The sequence below is a fragment of the Oreochromis niloticus genome, linkage group LG13 (genome assembly GCF_001858045.2).
Source record: "Oreochromis niloticus isolate F11D_XX linkage group LG13, O_niloticus_UMD_NMBU, whole genome shotgun sequence".
NCBI lineage: Eukaryota > Metazoa > Chordata > Actinopteri > Cichliformes > Cichlidae > Oreochromis > Oreochromis niloticus.
The window spans coordinates 381,253-399,587 of NC_031978.2; the positions used below are offsets into that span (position 1 = coordinate 381,253).

At 44.8% G+C, this 18,335-nt stretch overlaps 1 protein-coding gene across 1 annotated transcript; it reads left to right on the plus strand.

Moving 5' to 3' along the window:
- The first annotated feature begins 3,043 nt into the window (after positions 1 to 3,043).
- Positions 3,044 to 4,821, plus strand: LOC109196090 (nascent polypeptide-associated complex subunit alpha, muscle-specific form-like). Its single transcript, XM_019349304.2, has 3 exons — positions 3,044 to 3,510; positions 3,639 to 3,719; positions 3,844 to 4,821. Exons 1-3 carry the CDS (start codon positions 3,376 to 3,378, stop codon positions 4,819 to 4,821), a joined length of 1,194 nt encoding a protein of 397 aa, XP_019204849.1. The 5' UTR covers positions 3,044 to 3,375.
- The last annotated feature ends 13,514 nt before the right edge of the window (positions 4,822 to 18,335 follow it).

Below are 18,335 nucleotides of genomic sequence, written 5' to 3' on the forward strand. Positions count from 1 at the left end.
ATCTGTTCCCAGCACTGCCAACATGAGGTTAGATAGAACATTCCTAAATATAAGACGCTTGCATTGCAGCAGTTCAACATGTCAAGCAGCTAAATCAGCGTCTGAGCCTGAGATATTTTCAGACAGTGTTGAGAACACTCAATAATCACAGCTGCAGTGGGAGATTCAAATAATCATCAAGTCTTTCACTGCATGAAAAGTGGTGTTTCCGTCAGTAAGCAGCACTTTAAATTGCTGCACAAGTTCAGGCTAACAACTGCTAACAAGCGGAATTGTGGAAATGGTCACTGTCGTTACTTTAATCAGTTTTACTTTGCAGACAGAGGAGTCGCCCCCTGCTGGACATGCGAAAGACAAAACATTTAAGGTCATTTCAAAAAGCAGTCAGTTTCCACTGATTAACAATGGCGTAAAATACAATTCTTGTGAGATACACACCCACTGTTTGTTAGGCACACCTGCTCAACTGTGTATATAAGCATGTAGACACGGTCAAGACTGCCTGCTAAAGTTCAAACTGCATGAGAAAATGGAAGAGAGGTGATTTATGTGACTGGATGGGCTGGCCTGAGTATTTTAGGCTGGGATTTTCCCATCTCTAGGATTTACAGAGGATGGTCTGAAGAAGAGAAATCATCCAGCAAGCAGCAGTTCTCTGGGCAAAATGCCTCGTTGATGCCAGAGGTCATAGGAGAATGGCCATACTAATTCCAGCTGGAAGGCAACAGTAACTCAACAGCTAAGAACAGGAAACTGAGGCTACACTTTGCATGGACTCACCAAATCTGGACGAGAGACGACTGGAAAAACACTGCGTGGCCTGATGAGTCTCGATTTCAACATTCAGATGGTAGGGTCACAATTTGGTATGACCATGAACAGCATGAAAGCACGAATCTATCCTGCCTAGGATCAAAGATTCACGCTGTGAGTGGTGGTTTAATAGTGTGGGTGATATTTTTCTGGCACACTGGGCCTGTTAGTACCAACTGAGCATAGTTTAAACACTGTGTACACAGTGTACCCATCTTCTGATGGCTGCTCCCAGCAGACTAATGAGCCATGCCACAAAGCTCAAATCATCTCAAACTGGTTTCTTAAACATGACAGTGGGTTCACTGTACTCTAATGCAGTTGTCAGTCATCAGATCTCAGTTCAACAGAGGATGTTTGGGAGGTTATGGAATGGGAGATTCACATCATGGATGGGACCAACAAATCTGCAGCAGCTGTTTGATGTCATCAGGTCAGCATGGGCCTAAATCTCAGAGAGTTTTGCTCATGCAAGAATTAAGACAGCTAGAGGGTAAAAGGTTGTCCAGACCATTGCTAACATGGTGTGATTAATGAAGTGGGCAGTGTACGCCGTGGAAAAGTGGAGAGACAAACTTTAATGAAGATAATGTTGAGGACAAATGTTTTCAAATGTTTACAAAAGTTTAATTTGAAATCTTTATAAAAATGACATCAACAATCCATTTAACCTGGAGTTTTAATATTATATGATTTGTACAAAAGTGCACCAGAAGCATTCTTTTATTTCAAACTTGTTGATTTTAATGTTTTTTAATTAGTAGCATCTTGAAGATTTTTCAACTCTCGTCTGAGAAGCTTCTTCAGTTATTCTCAGATAAGAGGTGAAACGTCTTCAACAAACTTAAAGCAGTCCAGACGCTTTTCTTTCCAAGCTCCTTAGATTATGACCCGGATGACTGAGAACCTTCACAGACCTAGTAGCTATAATATTACCTTAACCTCTGTAATGGTTAATTAATCTCCTTTCTTGCTAATTAATTCAACACATCTTTTTATTAATCGTCTTTGTATCCAACCAAATATCAAAAGCAAATGTGCTTTTTAAGAATCAGATTATTAAAGGTTATTGAAGATCTGTTCTTGTAGAGAACTGGTTCCCAGTAGTTTAATTCCTTGGAATTGTTCGTCTTCTTGCCTATCGACCCCGCTTATTGGTTTCACTTGCAGCTGCGCTATAATCATCTGATTTCAGTTCGTGTGCTGGAGGAGCAAAAAAGCGATGCAGTCTACAGCGGGGATATGGTCACTGCTGTCATTTTTATAAGAGCACAAGAGCGCAACAGTAAAGTGAAAACTGTGCCCAGAACAGAAACAACTGCATTATTCTGCTAACATCCTACACAACTTCAGCGCTTTGCAAGCATGCTAATGCATGTTAGGAATAAGCTAGCCAAGGAAGGGTGGCTGGCCTCTCCCTTTGACATAGGATGAGGAGTTTGGCCATCCAGGAGGAGTTCAGAGTAGAGCCATACTGCTCCACGAAAGGAGCCATTTGAGGTGGTTCGGGCAACAGATAAGGATGCCTCCTGGGGGGCTCCTAGGTGAGCTGTTCTATGCATGTCCCACAGGGAGGAGGCCCTAGGGCAGACCCAGGACACGCTGGAGAGATCATATCACTTGGCTGGCCTGAGAACGCTTTGGTGTTCCCTCGGACAAGCTGGAGGAGGTGGCCCGGGAGAGGGAGGTCTGGGCTTCTCTGCTTAGACTGCTGTCCCCATGACCTGGCCCCGCATAGGCAGAGAAATGCAAAAATAATACAATGAGTAGTTTAACAAATTCCTTTCTCCTATAAGTAATTTAGTGATGTACTGCATTACTTTTAAGAAGTGTTCTGTGTACAACAATGTGTATAACACATTACTTATTTTGAGTAGTGCCACCATAGTGATCACAACAAAGACAGGAAATACATGCACAGACGTTTGACCGAACAGGATCCAATTAATCTGCATGAAAAGGCTGTCTTTGATATGCTGCCTAGTGATGGTTTGAGAATCAGTAATGGAATCACTCAGTTCCTGTCATGATCCTGGGTCTATGACCCAGCGTTTTGAGTTTATTGTTATTATTTTCCAGTTTCTGCTGTTTTGTATTTGTTCTTAGGGTTTGAGTTGTGTTCTATCATCCCTACCTGTGTCTCTCCTCTGTGTTCTGTTCGTGTCCCCAGTTGGTTGTGTAAAACAGTCTGTGTGTTTCCTGTTTTACTTTGTAGGTTTGTGTCTCGTTATGTCCATTAGTTCCAGCTGTTTCCCCTCCTGTGTGCTATTTCCTGATTACCTGATGTGTGTATTTATACTGCGTCTCTGCTTGTGCTCCTCGTCGCGTCGTCTGTGTTTCTCTGTGAATCTCTGTGTACTCCGCATTATCCCGTGTTTCTCCATGTCTCTCTGCTCCTCGCTCCGTGTCTTCCTTTTTGTATTAGTTTTCCCAGTTTAGGTTTATGATCGGTTCTGCTCCACACCTTGGTTTTGTGCACTGTAAATAAAACCCACTTGCACCTTCGCCACTGTCTGCTATTGGATCCTCCTTTCTCACCTTCATACGACTGTGGCCCCAGTCATGACAGTACGACACGACCACAAGATGGATCCAGCGGACTCCCCTTTTGCCTCAGAGGGAAAGCACCTCGCACAGCTGTGGGATTATTGCCGGCGCATAATTCACGCCGTGGATAACTACAAGAGGCTTCCAGAGGTAGTGTTTTTTGACAACTTCTTGTCATCCCCTACCTTCACCATAACCTTTCTGCACATTAAAGGATTAAAACAAGTGGTATCAGCTCTGAGAACCAGTTTGTGTTTTGAACTGTTTGGCATGGGCAGCCCAGAGCAGGAAGATTCAGCTGCCCTTCTGGAGGCACTCGCCGCTTGGTGTTCTCGGCGTCAGCAGCATTTTTCACCAAGGTTTGTGGCCAAATCACTCGACCCACCTTTAAAGATGAAAAGCTACCCTCGCCGTCATCACCCTGCCACACTTCCTGTCACTCCTAAGGTATTGACGGGAGCGGTTGTCTTTTCCACCCCGCAGCAGGAGCGGCCGCAACAGAGGTCTTCCTCCTTTCCATCAGACACCCCCGCTTCCTCTTCCACAAGGAAGCAACAATCGCGCCGTTGGCGCGCCATTCCGCCACCAGAGTTTGGGACTACAGCGCGCCCGGCTGTGGTGAGTGTAAAGGACACTGATCGGGTTGCTTCTGACTTTGTGACTTCGTACTCAGGGGCTGAGTGTTTTGTGATGGGGGACAGTTCTCCTTGTGATTTCCCTACTTCACCTGCTCCACTTCTGTCAGTGCAACCTGTTCAGCCACCAATTCAGTCAGCAACTCAGCTATCCTCACCACTGGAGTCACTACAACCCATATTTCAGTCTATGGCTCAGTCAGTAGTTCAGTTAATGGCTCAGTCACAGTCTTCACTCACCCCTCTGCAAGAGGCTGTGCGTACACCGCCCATTTTGAACTGTTTTCCGAGCGCTCACTCTAAGCAGAGAGACACACCTGTTCCTCAAACGCTAGCAATGTTAGGGACTCGCTCCAGGGCTTCCCCAGAGGCTAGGTTACAACCTGCAGCTAACTCTGGACCCTTGGAGGCCAAGTTGCCAGCTAAGGACCGCACCCGGCTGTCACTGCCTGAGCAGGGTCAGTGCTCTGTGCAGCTGCAGTTCTCCTCATGTGTGCCAGAGGCGCCCGTGCCTACTGGTTTTGGACCTGTTTTCGCTGGGGGGACCGAGGAGCCCGTCCAGCCCTCACTGTCATCAGCAGCTTCAACTGAGGGGTCTCAGGAACCGCTTCAGCCTGCTGCTTTCGCTGGGGGGACCGAGGAGTCCGTCCAGCTACCAACACCGCCTGCAGCAGCGGCTCCATCACCGCCTGCAGCAGCAGCTGCAGGAGCGGCTCCATCACCGCCTGCAGCGGCCCCATCACCGCCTGCAGCAGCGGCTGCAGCGGCGGCTCCATCACCGCCTGCAGCGGCGGCTCCATCACCGCCTGCAGCGGCGGCCCCATGACCGCCTGCAGCGGCGGCTGCAGCAGCTCCATCACCGCCTGCAGCAGTGGCTCCATCACCACCTGCAGCGGCCCCATCACCGCCTGCAGCAGCGGCTCCATCACCGCCTGCAGCAGCGGCTCCATCACCGCCTGCAGCAGCGGCTCCATCACCGCCTGCAGCAGCGGCTGCAGCAGCTCCATCACCGCCTGCAGCAGCGGCTGCAGCAGCTCCATCACCGCCTGCAGCAGCGGCTGCAGCAGCTTCATCACCGCCTGCAGCAGCAGCTGCAGCAGCTCCACCACCTGCGGCTCCCAAGCCGTCTCCTGCAGTGCCTTCGTCTCCGGCTTTCACGCCGCCGCCTGCAGCGCCATTGTCTGCAGCGCCTTCGTCTCCGGCTTTCACGCCACCGCCTGCAGCGACATTCTCGTCTGGTCCAGCTTCAGAGCCTTCATCCACGCCTGGTCCAGCCTCCGTCTCTTCCTCCTCGCCTGGTCCAGCCTCCGTGTCTTCTTCCATGCCTGCAGCGTCAGCATCAGCCTCACCCACGCCTGCAGCATCAGCTTTATCCTGGCCTGGGCTAGCTTCAGCTTCATTGGCTTCCGCAGCTGCCACGCTGCTACCCGGTCCTGCTTTGCCTGGTCCGGCCTCTGCATCAGCTTCAGCGTTGCCTGGTGCAGCTTCATCATCCTTGCCTGCGGGTGCAGCTTCATCATCCTTGCCTGCGGCTGCAGCTTCATCATCCTTGCCTGCGGCTGCAGCTTCATCATCCTTGCCTGCGGCTGCAGCTTCATCATCCTCGCCTGCGGCTGCAGCTTCACCCACGCCTGCAGCGGCAGCTTCACTCACGCCTGCAACAGCAGTCTCACCTTCATCGTCATCGTCGCCTGGTCCAGCTTCAGCTTTGTCTTCGCCCTAGTCTGGTCTAGTCTCCGTGTCTGCATCCTCGTCTGGTCCAGTCTCCGTGTCTTCTGCATCCTCGTCTGGTCCAGTCCCCGTGTCTTCTGCATCCTCGTCTGGTCCAGTCCCCGTGTCTTCTGCATCCTCGTCTGGTCCAGCCTCCGTGTCTTCTGCATCCTCGTCTGGTCCAGCCTCCGTGTCTTCTGCATCCTCGTCTGGTCCAGCCTCCGTGTCTTCTGCATCCTCGTCTGGTCCAGCCTCCGTGTCTTCTTCCTCGCCTGGTCCAGCGTCCTCATCATCATCAGCTTCGCCCACGCCTGGTCCAGCGTCTTCATCATCATCAGCTTCGCCCACGCCTGGTCCAGCGTCCTCATCATCATCAGCTTCGCCCACGCCTGGTCCAGCGTCCTCATCATCATCAGCTTCGCCCACGCCTGCAGCGTCCTCATCATCATCAGCCTCGTCCACATCTGCAGCGTCCTCAGCATCATCAGCCTCGTCCACGTCTGCAGCGTCAGCATCAGCTTCATTGGCTTCCGCAGCTGCCACGCTGCCGCCCGGTCCTGCCTCGCCTGGTCCGGCCTCATCGTCCGCTTCGGCTCCGTCTGGTCCGGCCTCATCGTCCGCTTCGGCTCCGTCTGGTCCAGCCTCGGTGTTTGCATCCTCGTCTGTAGCAGCAGCTTCGGCCTCAGATGCGGCTTCAGCCTCATTCTCCTCCTCATCCTCACCTGGTACTGCTGCCGGCATGCCACCATCCGGTCCGCATTGGGCGCCTCAACATCGCTGGCCATTTTCTAGGCCACTGGCTGGTTACCATCGCCATCGAGGACGCCCTCCTGAACAGGGTTCTTGCCGCCACTGCCTTCCGCGTGGCCGGCCTCCGGACTTCTGTTGCCGCCACTGCCTTCCGCGTGGCCGGCCTCCGGACTTCTGTTGCCGCCACTGCCTTCCGCGTGGCCGGCCTCCGGACTTCCGTTGCCGCCACTGCCTTCCGCGTGGCCAGCCTCCGGACTTCCGTTGCCGCCACTGCCTTCCGCGTGGCCGGCCTCCGGACTTCCGTTGCTGCCACTGCCTTCTTCAAGGCCTTCCACCTGAACTATGTTTTGGACTCTGCTCCCCTATGACTGTTTGGGACCTTTTTTTTGGGACTCTGGGGCCTCCGTTTTGGTCCTGGTTCGGTCCCTCCGTCCTGGGACTCCCACCGCCCGCCCGGGCTTAGTGGTTCATTTGTGTTTTAGGGCTGTCGGGTGCCAGCCCTTGAGGGGGGGGGTACTGTCATGATCCTGGGTCTATGACCCAGCGTTTTGAGTTTATTGTTATTATTTTCCAGTTTCTGCTGTTTTGTATTTGTTCTTAGGATTTGAGTTGTGTTCTATCATCCCTACCTGTGTCTCTCCTCTGTGTTCTGTTCGTGTCCCCAGTTGGTTGTGTAAAACAGTCTGTGTGTTTCCTGTTTTACTTTGTAGGTTTGTGTCTCATTATGTCCATTAGTTCCAGCTGTTTCCCCTCCTGTGTGCTATTTCCTGATTACCTGATGTGTGTATTTATACTGCGTCTCTGCTTGTGCTCCTCGTCGCGTCGTCTGTGTTTCTCTGTGAATCTCTGTGTACTCCGCATTATCCCGTGTTTCTCCATGTCTCTCTGCTCCTCGCTCCGTGTCTTCCTTTTTGTATTAGTTTTCCCAGTTTAGGTTTATGTTCGGTTCTGCTCCACACCTTGGTTTTGTGCACTGTAAATAAAACCCACTTGCACCTTCGCCACTGTCTGCTATTGGATCCTCCTTTCTCACCTTCATACGACTGTGGCCCCAGTCATGACAGTTCCCATCCCTACTAATATGTTCACTAAAATCATCCCCAACCAATTGTGGTAAATGGCCCCGCCCCTCCCTGAGCCTGGTTCTGCCGGAGGTTTCTTCCTGTTAAAAGGGAGTTTTTCCTTCCCACTGTCGCCAAAGTGCTTGCTCACAGAGGGTCATATGATTGTTGGGTTTTTCTCTGTATATATTATTGTAGGGTCTTACAGTATAAAGCGCCTTGAGTCAACTGTTGTTCTAATTTGGCGCTGTATAAATAAAAGTGAATTGAATTGTTTTTTTGTCTCATCTCTATTAGGAATAATTTCACACACAAAATAGTGCCGGCACGCAGTTGCACAAATAATTTTCACTTGCAAAACACAGATAAACTTGTCTTTTCTGCGCTCACCGATGCGTCTCAATTGTGGCGCTTCTGTTACTGAGTTAAAAGAGGATCTTCTTGTTTGTGATCTGCCAAATGGATGAACTGAACATATTAAGGTTTAAACATGGATGCAATATGCATTTCTATGCTTCAGTGTCACATTAGTTTTGGCAGAAACCCAGCAGAGTGCTGACAGAATCACTTTGCTTTATGTACATCAGAAAGACTTCAATCCAAAGACATCATTAGGAGGAAGAATCATAATGACAGTACAATAGAAAGACAGAGAGAAAATGATAGCTGCTCAGGGTAAATGGAGAGTAAAAATGAAACAAAGAACCAGGCAGAGCAGGGTAACAGAGAACTTCCAGAACAAAGAAAAACTGAGACAAGAAGATGAGTGAAGGTGAGAATTCAAATAAGAACTTCCATCTCTGTGTTCTTCCAGCCTGAGAACTCTTTGAGTGAACTGAGAGAAAGGGGAAGAAGTCATGTGTTCTGTGAATGATGGAGAGGGTGCCATGATGCAATTTTAGCACTCACTTCCCACACAGCTGGGCCCTTTTGTGCTGTCTGAACAGCTCTGCCTTCCTGTTCCCGCTCTGCAGATACACAACAACATGGATGTGTGTGTGTGTCTTTCATAACTTCAGAACAAGCTGGATCATTATTCAGAGCCATACTTATTGATCAAATGTCCAAAGACACGGGGATTTGCTTAGGTCATTTTCAGTGGTAAATTATCCTCAGACAACTGGGGGATTAAAACATCAATTCAGGATTTAGATGGACTTTAATTTTATATCAGAGTGACAGGAATTCAGTGACAGGAACTCAGACTACTGTCTTATATTTGTCACGCTGGCATTTTACAGATCTAACCTTTGTTGTAGAAACTTTAGAGAGAAAAGAACACAATTTTCTATAAAACTTAAATGTAAAGCTAATCATTCAAGAAAAAGTCCTTCAATAGTTAACTTCAGTAATTAAGACCAGCCATAAAGTCTAGTGTCTGGGTAACCTGGGGCAAAAACTCATTTCTAAACTAGACTTTTGAATTGCTCCAGTGACAGCTCCTTTTAGAATTAGAATTAGAATTCAACTTTATTGTCATTGCACATGTCACAGGTACAGGGCAACGAAATGCAGTTTGCATCCATCCAGAAAGTGCTTTAGTCGTGATATAGATATATTACAATATAAATTAGCAATAATAGAGATGTGTAAGTATATTACAGAAATTTTGTTTACACAGCAAAATCTCCAGTGTTAAATTAACACTACAGAGTGTCTATATGTGTCCACACTGTTGAGTGTTAAATGAACACTTTTGACAGTGTTGTATTTTTAAAAGTAACCTAGTCAGTTTTCAAGATTTACAATGACTAACACAGAGCAGTGCTGATTTTCTAACACTGGAATATTTCTAACATTTTGAGTTATTTTCCAGTGTTCAGAAAGACTTTCTGTGGGTATATTTGAATTCAAATGAACTGAAAAATTCTTGTTTTTCTTTATACACTTTTTGGGAGTGCACACTTCTTTTTTTAAGACAATGAGCATTTGATGTGGTCAGTTTGTTGTATATAAACACACAGTTTTGACTCAGTGTGAGTAAGTATATCAGCACAAACAAACCAAACAATACTATGGCATGTACCGGTATAGATAACTCACTGGGTGGCTGGTTTGAGGAAGGACACAATAAGCAAAAACATCACTGATGGTGAATAATCAGCGTGATGATGATGTCACCTTTGTGTTTGGAGCCATGGCTGGGCCTGCCAAATATGGGAAACAACAAAGAGAAGTTTTTGGATGGCCAGTCGTTGAGTTTTGTGTATTACAGGGTTGGATGATTTGTTAAAATCTCCCAAACAGCCAGCACCAGTCCAGTATGTGGCATTTCTCTGCATTCACACTCACTCATTAAAGAAATTTAAAAAAAAAAAGAAAAAAGAAAAATGGCAAGCTGACAGCTGGGGATCAGATAAGTTATTAAATAAATGGTGTATTCAATGAGACTTGGAATTAGTGACCAAAACCCTAAATAAGCTATCTCACAGACTCCTGTAGTATCGGACATAACTTACAACGCCCCCTGCTGGCCACTAGAATACAATAAAGGTTTAATGGACTTTGGCACTGGAGTCTATGTTGTATATGTGGCTCTGAGACAGCTTTTGAAATGTTGTTAGACATGTGGATGAAGACTTCCACACAGATGCTTTGATCCACATCAATCCATTTATAATGGCAGGTCTCCAGGGCGCTACACAGCAGCATACAACTCTCAACAAAAGGTCAACATAACAAAAGGAAGGAACCAAAATCATGTCTGAAGGCGTCATCAGTTCAAGGTTTAAGCTTGATGCTGATTCCTGTTCAGCGCCAGCATGTCAGCAGATTTGCATTTATCGCAAAGCACTGCAGTCACTAAGTATACAAGCAAAAACATGGTTTGGCTTTACTGTTTTTGTTATAAAAAGTGGCTCGATTCAAAATGAACACAAAAACTGAGATCAGCTTGAAGCTTCAGTCCAAAGGACCAAAGGAAAGTGATTTTCCAGCCGCTGACAGAGAGGACTCCTGTGATTTCAGACACGCCGTCACAGATCTGAGACCTGAAGTGAATCCATTAATTACTGCGAACCACGAGGTCAGTGAAGACCACTTCTTCCTGTCATCTTTTAACATTAACACGACACCGTGGCTCACTTTGATTTGAGAGGTGGAAAAACAAGGAGATTGCTTCGAGTATTTCACAGGGACTACTTTCCATTCAAGGAAAATTCTTCCACTGCAGAATTATAGTTTGTAGTTTACAGAACAGAATGAAAATGTAATGTCCTTACGGAGCAATCGGCTTTGCAGGCAGCAGTCCAACCCAAACACATATACAGCATGATGGAAAATACAATGCATCATCCAGGTGTCCTGATCTGTCACTGCGAGCCACTGAGGGGAAAAAAACATGAGCATACTGGTAACTCTGGGAAAATCAAAGCTTTGCATTCTCGGAGCACTTGGAAGTCAATTCAATTCAATTTTATTTATACAGCGCCAAATCACAAAAACTTGCACCTCAAGGCACTTTATACTGTGAGGTAGACTCTACAGTAATCAATACAGAGAAAAAAACCCAACAATCATATGACCCCCTATGAGCAAGCACTTTGGCAACAGTGGGAAGGAAAAACTCCCTTTTAACAGGAAGAAACCTCCGGCAGAACCAGGCTCAGGGAGGGGCGGGGCCATCTGCTGTGATTGGTTGTGGTGAGAGAAGGAAGACAGGATAAAGACATGCTGTGGAAGAGAGACAGAGGTTAATAGTCAACGTCTAACAGATGCTGAGGGTCCAAAATGACGTCCTTGAGACGTCCCACGTACCATACAGAGACCACTTAGGGCGACATGAGTTTGTTTCCATTTTTGAGACTAAAACCCCAAAATTGACAAATCTTAAAAAAACACTGCAATCACTTCTGTTTTTAACAATAAAACACAGGAACAACTATGACAACAAGAACTGCTGCTGCTTTGCCTTTTTACACAGAGCATTAGTATTTACCAAACTGCACCTGCTGCATCACCTGTAATCAGACCCGCAGAGACGGATTTCAGCTTTTTTGCCCTCGTTGTGGTTGATGCCAGATTTTGTGTGATAGGATATTCATAAACTCTGGGAGGTGAAGAAACCATTAAGAAGAAAAATATAAGCAGCCCACACAGGCTATTGTTATTTCTATTATACAACATTAAAATATATGAAATTAGTTCTGGCTTTGAGCCTTAAATCCATAAAGTTATAATTAAAATTTGACTGTGGCTTTGTGTATCATTGTTTTCTGCTTCAGGCAACTTGCAGCTATTTTTTGCCTGTTAACAAACGATTGTTATCATGATGACCGGTGCTTCTGAAAGGGATAATAAATTAAAGAAAAAGACATCACGTCTCACCTCAACCACAGCTCCTAGCACCAAATATGAGCCTGCGGGGTAATTATTTGCACAGTGCCGGATGTTATATTGTAAAACCTTTAAATAAACCAAACATGGTGACTCATTCGTATCTTTATACCCCACCGTGTCCTCTGCTCCTCTTGTCTTGCCCTGTCAAGAATTTATTTTCTGCATGTTTGAAACATGATATGGGATTTACAACATGTGCAGAGGAAGTGGAAGTAGGAGGCAATGTTTTTTGTATACAGAGGCACGATGTCAAAGGCTTAAAGAGAGTGTCACCTAAGGCTTTTAAAGGTACATTTGATACACTAAAAGCCTGCGTCAAAAAATATTTTTTTCCCCTCAAGGTGTTTCTACAGAGACCAAAGACATAAAATAAGAAAAGGCACTGGCTCCGACGTGGTCCTGTTCAAATGTAACCCACATTTTCAAATAGCGGAAGCAGAAAGGTCACTTTATTTATCGGATTTTCAGTGAGTGACTGTGCTCCTGGAGTGTATCCAGCTCACCTCAATCCCTCACACAATAAACTCACTAAATAACTGGAAAAAAAAGCCCTACATCTTTACAAGAAGAATTTCAGGAAACACTTTCTTGCCAGCAGGTACATGAGGGGATATATTGTTAGCTCACTAACAAAGCAAATGGAGTAAAACACAGCCTGGCTATGTTCTCAGGCAACATTGAGAAGGACGAGACTTTATTTCTGGCCCAGCACACAGAAAAGGAATAACAGGAGTAGAAAAAAAAAAAGACTAATCAGTCTAACCAGCCGCACCTCCTACCTTCATCCACAGATATATTCAATGGGCAGCCACCTAAACATCCATATTACTGCCTGATCCTTTGGCTCATGAATCTTTTTCTACTTCTGTTTCATGAGGGGAGCGGTCTAAGCAGACCCAGCAAACATGGTTAACACAGCAGGGTCATCTGTGCTACCAAAGCATCATCTCATCCAGGTAACTTTGGGGTTTTCTGTAATACGAGGGTGGATCACTTCTCCTTGGTAACTCATGCTGTGACCCTAACCTGCTCCGGAGCAGGCGTGATCCAGATTAGAGATCAGCATGTGTGAAATCTTCGCCTACTGACCGACCAAGTCTGCAGAAAAATAAAGCCACCATTCCTCGAAGACCCATCGACCTTTGTGCATCCATAGTGGGAGTTTTTTGTGTTTCCCAAATGAGCGTCAGTAAAAATACAGATTGTTTGAGGCAACTTTGTTCCTGGAATCTTGGCTGGAAACAGTTTGTTTGTTCTATAAACACCTTTTTGCACTTGGGGATTTTATATTAGTCGCACATAAACTACATTTGTATTTATTATTTGCTTACTCTCAGACCATTAAACTCTATCACGGCAGCAGCATAAAAATAAAATCTAAAACTATCTGAACATCCATTTAATGAAACACTTGATTAAAACTCATTAAAATTAATATAGTAGCTCTTTTCCAGTCTTACTGACCAAATTGTTTAAAGCGAGCACACATTCATACAGCACCTTTAACACTAAACTGTACAGTTCTTTCCTCTCACACCGATGATTCATCTGCAGCTGCTGTGTTACTTGAATTCTTTATTATGTTTATAACCCCTTCATATTTTTCCAACTATCTTTCCCAGTCAGCGGCTGGTACAATAAACAAGCACATCACTGTGTGATCCTTACAACACAATATTATTGGTCAGATGTTGCCAACGTCACACCTTTCATGTGAACGTGCTCATGGATCAGCCGACAGATCGGACCGAGCTCCGGGTGACCACTTACCCACTGATTGTCAGTGTTGGGGTCAGTGCATCCAGATAACTGAAAGACACCGCGGGTCTGTTCAGCTCGCTTTGTAGTACAAGACCTGGACAAAACTGGATGAATTATGACAGCAAAAACTGCAGCAGAGTGTTTTTATAATATATACTGAAAGAAAAGAAAGAAAGGAATATTTTTCACATTTGTGATGCAGCATGCAAAAACAGGGCCAGGTCTATTCATATGAATTTATGCATCCGAAACTGTTCAATAAACAATATTTGCTTTGATATTATAAACACTGAACTTATGCTGCTTCACACTTTTGCAGAATATAAATTGACAGCATGAGCAAGAATATTTGACTGACAACAAACTTGGTTAGTTAAAATACTCTTGAAATACACAGACCAGTATTACAGGAGCCTGTTTATTGTCATCATCATTGTCATTACTGTAAACCCTTTGCTGTGAGCACCTGTCAGTAAGCTCACTAGGATAAGGAGTGGATAAGAATAATAAGAAATCAGGAGTTCGATAAGCCTTCATGCCAGGCATTTTTCTTGACATTCTTATGCTGTTTGTGATTATAAGAAAACAAAAGGGTCTCAAACCATTCAAATAAAATTTTATTTAAATATAAAATGATTCTTGAACACAAAGTCTTCTAAAGTCCAACAGGATGTTCAGGACACACTGAAAAAGTACTTCCAGCAGTTGTGGACTTGTATCTTCGATGTTGTTACAACTTCCATTTTGGAACTGTTGTTCAGCCAAGACATCGAGATTACGCTGAAATGTTTGCTTTCTTCAGCTCGAGTCTGCCGAGAAACACAACCTCCTGCGTCTGCCTCGAGTTCTCCTGTTAGAAATGTCTGAAGTACCTCACCTAGGCATCCAAAATGAAACATCCTATAGAGATGCCCAAATGGCCTCAGTGAGGGATGGGAAAGAATCACTGCAGACTCTGAACCAATCACCCATCAGTCTCCAACTCCTTTGTTCCCTTACTGGTAAATGAGACACTGAAGCTACAAAAGGATCTCAGCTTGGAGTTGTTCCATTTTCATTTTTAGGATAATCTTCTCTATTCTCACAGCGCCAAATCACAACAACAGTCACCTCAAGGTGCTTTATATTGTAAGGTAGACCCTACAAAAATACATACAGAGAAAACCCCAACAATCATATGACCCCCTATGAGGAAGCACTTTGGCGACAGTGGGAAGGAAAAACTCCCTTTTAACAGGAAAACTGGTCAACTGATAAAGCCTCAGTTAATGAAGTTCATGAGCTGGGGACAGAAATATTTGCACAACTTTAAACCCAGGCTGCTTAAACTTGGTCCGCCTGGCAACTAACCCGTTTAAAGCAAATCATGAGCAGGTTTTACAAACACACCACACACACAATGGATGTGTGTGTGGATACTTATGATGGCTGGAGACAAGCAGGCAAATCTTCCACCTGGACCAGATTACCCCCAAATTTCAACTCCTGCAAATACCCCTCATCTTCAGACAGAGACATTAGCCCCCAGTGATGCAGCAGCAGGACAGAGTCAGAAGAAATTACTGCATAACAATATGAGTGCAGCTTGAGGAACGCTTCAGGTGTTTAAGACTCCTTCATACTGCTTAAAAAAGCAATATTTCCCAATTACGTTCTGTCCACAGAAGAAAGTTGACAGAGGCTGTTGTTGCTGCAGCATTTATGCGATGGCTGCCCAGTAAATGCAGAGCACCACAACTTTAAAAAAGAGCCACTGTTTCATTTTAAATGTACTGGAGTGAAGAAACGCCACAAGAGAAATCATGTCAGTGGCCTAATACGCTCTGACTGCACTACATCGTCTTGGTAGGAGCTATTTTCTTCTAACCAACAAGCAGTAAATGATGTGTCCATTCCCTCTGGGTTATGTTTAGCCAATACAAGCAGACACTTACAAACAGCCCTTTAGTTTTAAAGGGGACCAGTTGGTACGCTTTTCCTCATTTCTGTATTTTAATACTTATGATGGTGGATGTTTGCAACAAAGGTGTTTATAATATAAATTATTACAAATGTATATTTCTAATATTGCACTTTTTTTCCCCATTATCAATACATTTGATTAATAAAAAGAAAATGTAAAAACTGTGAGAAACATCATAGCAGAGGTTTGGGAGAGCTGCAGATGAACACTGGAGGTGAAATATAATATATTTCACATCAGTTCTTATATCATGGAAGTTATTGGTGAATCATGTAGGTTATAATGAACTTTGGCTGTAAATTTTCCAATTTGTTTAATGACAATGTCGAGTCAGGACTGGAGAAAAAACATGCACTCAGTGTGCATTAAAACAAGACGGTGAAATGATTAATAAGTAATGATTAATAAGTAAGGAAACGTGGTAATAATTCTGTTTAGGCGCTGAGTCATGCTGAGACGTAATTGAAATTTAATCAGAGGAGACAGAGAGAGCAAGACAAAGAAGGAGATGTGGCCAAACAATAAAGATGAAGATAAAGATAGAGGCGTGATGTTTATCTCGCAGTGAATAATGACTGAGTGAATAAAAAAGATCTCCAATTTCACTCAAGTAATTATTGATATTTCAAAGCCCACATGCAAAGACTTGAGTTCATCAAAATTCCTGTTACTGTGAAAGCAGTAGTTCAGTAAGTGGAAGGTGATTCATTGTTTAGTATGTTAACGTGACACGTTTCTGCTTTTCCTCATGTCCTGTCGTAGCGTCCCACTCCAGCGCTGTTCACAGTAAACATGGCCAAAGTTTCCAGCAACGAGTTCATTGTATGCGCAGGGAATCCCTGCGAGTCAAAAGTGCTCTGTGCTCAATGATCTGCAGTTTAAAGCACCTTGAGGTGACCGTTGTTTGAATGAGCTGGGGACAGGGCGCTGGTGAAAACTATGTTATTGCTTACACTAACTGCTTGGATCACACGGTGTCCCAGACAAAGCTTTCGTACACATTTTACCTTCAAGGTAAGGCCCCGATACAGCCTGAGAAACACAGATTCTCCATTTAGGGGATCAAACATGGCAAAGACTAACATTTCATTTTGTCAGACACATTAGTACCTTTGTTACTGTGGTCATAATAGTTATTGGCGTCCGTCCTACTTGCAGTTTGTCCCTAGTCCTTACCACTTAATCACTTTGAGCATGATCTCTTCTCACAATACTGACTACCCACATTCATACTATTTTCTATTTTCTCACAGTACAACTTTTCATTTCACTGTCCTGGTGCATGCTCAGTCATTCAGGTAAGTAGATCCCAAAAGTTGATTCTGTTCTGGACGTTAGAGTTTTCAGTGAGAAACATTTCGTCACTCATCCAAGTGACTTCTTCAGTCTCAGCTGACTGCAGGTTTACCCAATCTTATAAACAGTACATTTGCATAATGACTGAAACCAGCCCACTGAGGGAACAATGGGCTGTGAGGTCAGTTCCTTGATCATTAATATGCAAATTGTCATGACTATTGATCAACAACGACTAATCAAAGCCCACTGCTCTCTCTTACAGAGAGTTGGGGAATGGCTGCAATCACAGCATTGTAAGATGGTGACAGATGTACCCTTAGGCCCCCCCTCCTCGATTCAGAGATGGTCTTTCCCTTTTCACATAAATGGCCTCCTTGACTCCGCGCTCAAACCAGCGTTCCTCCCTGTAAGGTTGGGTAAACCTGCAGTCAGCTGAGACTGAAGAAGTCACCTGGATGAGTGACGAAACGTTTCTCACTGAAAACTCTACGTCCAGATGAACAGAATCAGCTTTTTGGTACTTTCATTTCACTGTTGTGGCAACTTCTTCAATAAACACACTGACAGTGCTCTGGGCCCCTTGATTGTGAATCAAATGGAAAAAAACTTGGTTTGCTCCTTTAAGCTGTGTAGGCCGGTGAGCGCAGTAGTCCAATCCAGCTGTTTCACCGGAGACAGCTAGCCAAGGTAAAGCCATACCTTTCAGCTGAGGTCCAGGTCAAAACTAACCTTAACTATTCCACGGTCTAAACTTAAATCTCGTGACGACAGAGCCTTCTCTGTGGCAGGTCCTAGACTCTGGAATAGTCTGGTTTTCCTCTTAGATCTGCACGAACGCTGGAACATTTTAAATCGTTACTAAAGACACAATTTTATGGTCTGGCTTTAACCACACATATAACCAAACATTTTGGTTTTAACAGCGTGAGTTGTTGTTTTTGACTTATTTTATTTATTTTTCTATATTTTACTGCATCACTGTTGTGCATTTTATTTTTTTTTATATTTTATTGCTAAGGACTTCATGCAGCACTGTTGGTAATGTGTTCTATAAGTAAACTTGACCTTGACTTGACCTCATACACACCGCCCCCCTTTAATAGAAGCTTTAACAGCTGAACTGGCTTTGATGCAAAATGCATGTTTTTGAAGTTTGGACAGAGAGAAACAAAACTGGAGACGTGTCCTCCAAATTGCTTCGTTCTCTCTCTGACCATCAGAAAGCAGTCGTGGAAAAACATACTATCACTGAACGCACCGCGCGCTCTCTCTTTCATGTTCTCTAATTTGCTGCGTGGCTGATGAGATGACAGGAGAGGTGCTTGAAAATCACAGTAAGAATCCAATTATTTTTGACATTTTTCAAAAACAATGTTGCTGGTTTGTTTCCTCTCAGTGGACGGTTATCAGCTGTCACTCAAGTGGTCATACACCTTTGATAGCCCACCCCCTCAGAAA

What these genes read in the sequence shown, in the direction of transcription:
- LOC109196090 (XM_019349304.2), top strand. Translation starts at nt 3,376, where the DNA reads ATGACAGTACGACACGACCACAAGATGGATCCAGCGGACTCCCCTTTT. An exon ending in ACTACAAGAGGCTTCCAGAG is followed by an intron (nt 3,511 to 3,638) that starts GTAGTGTTTTTT and finishes TGGCATGGGCAG; the next exon opens with CCCAGAGCAGGAAGATTCAG. An exon ending in CAGCAGCATTTTTCACCAAG is followed by an intron (nt 3,720 to 3,843) that starts GTTTGTGGCCAA and finishes TCCACCCCGCAG; the next exon opens with CAGGAGCGGCCGCAACAGAG.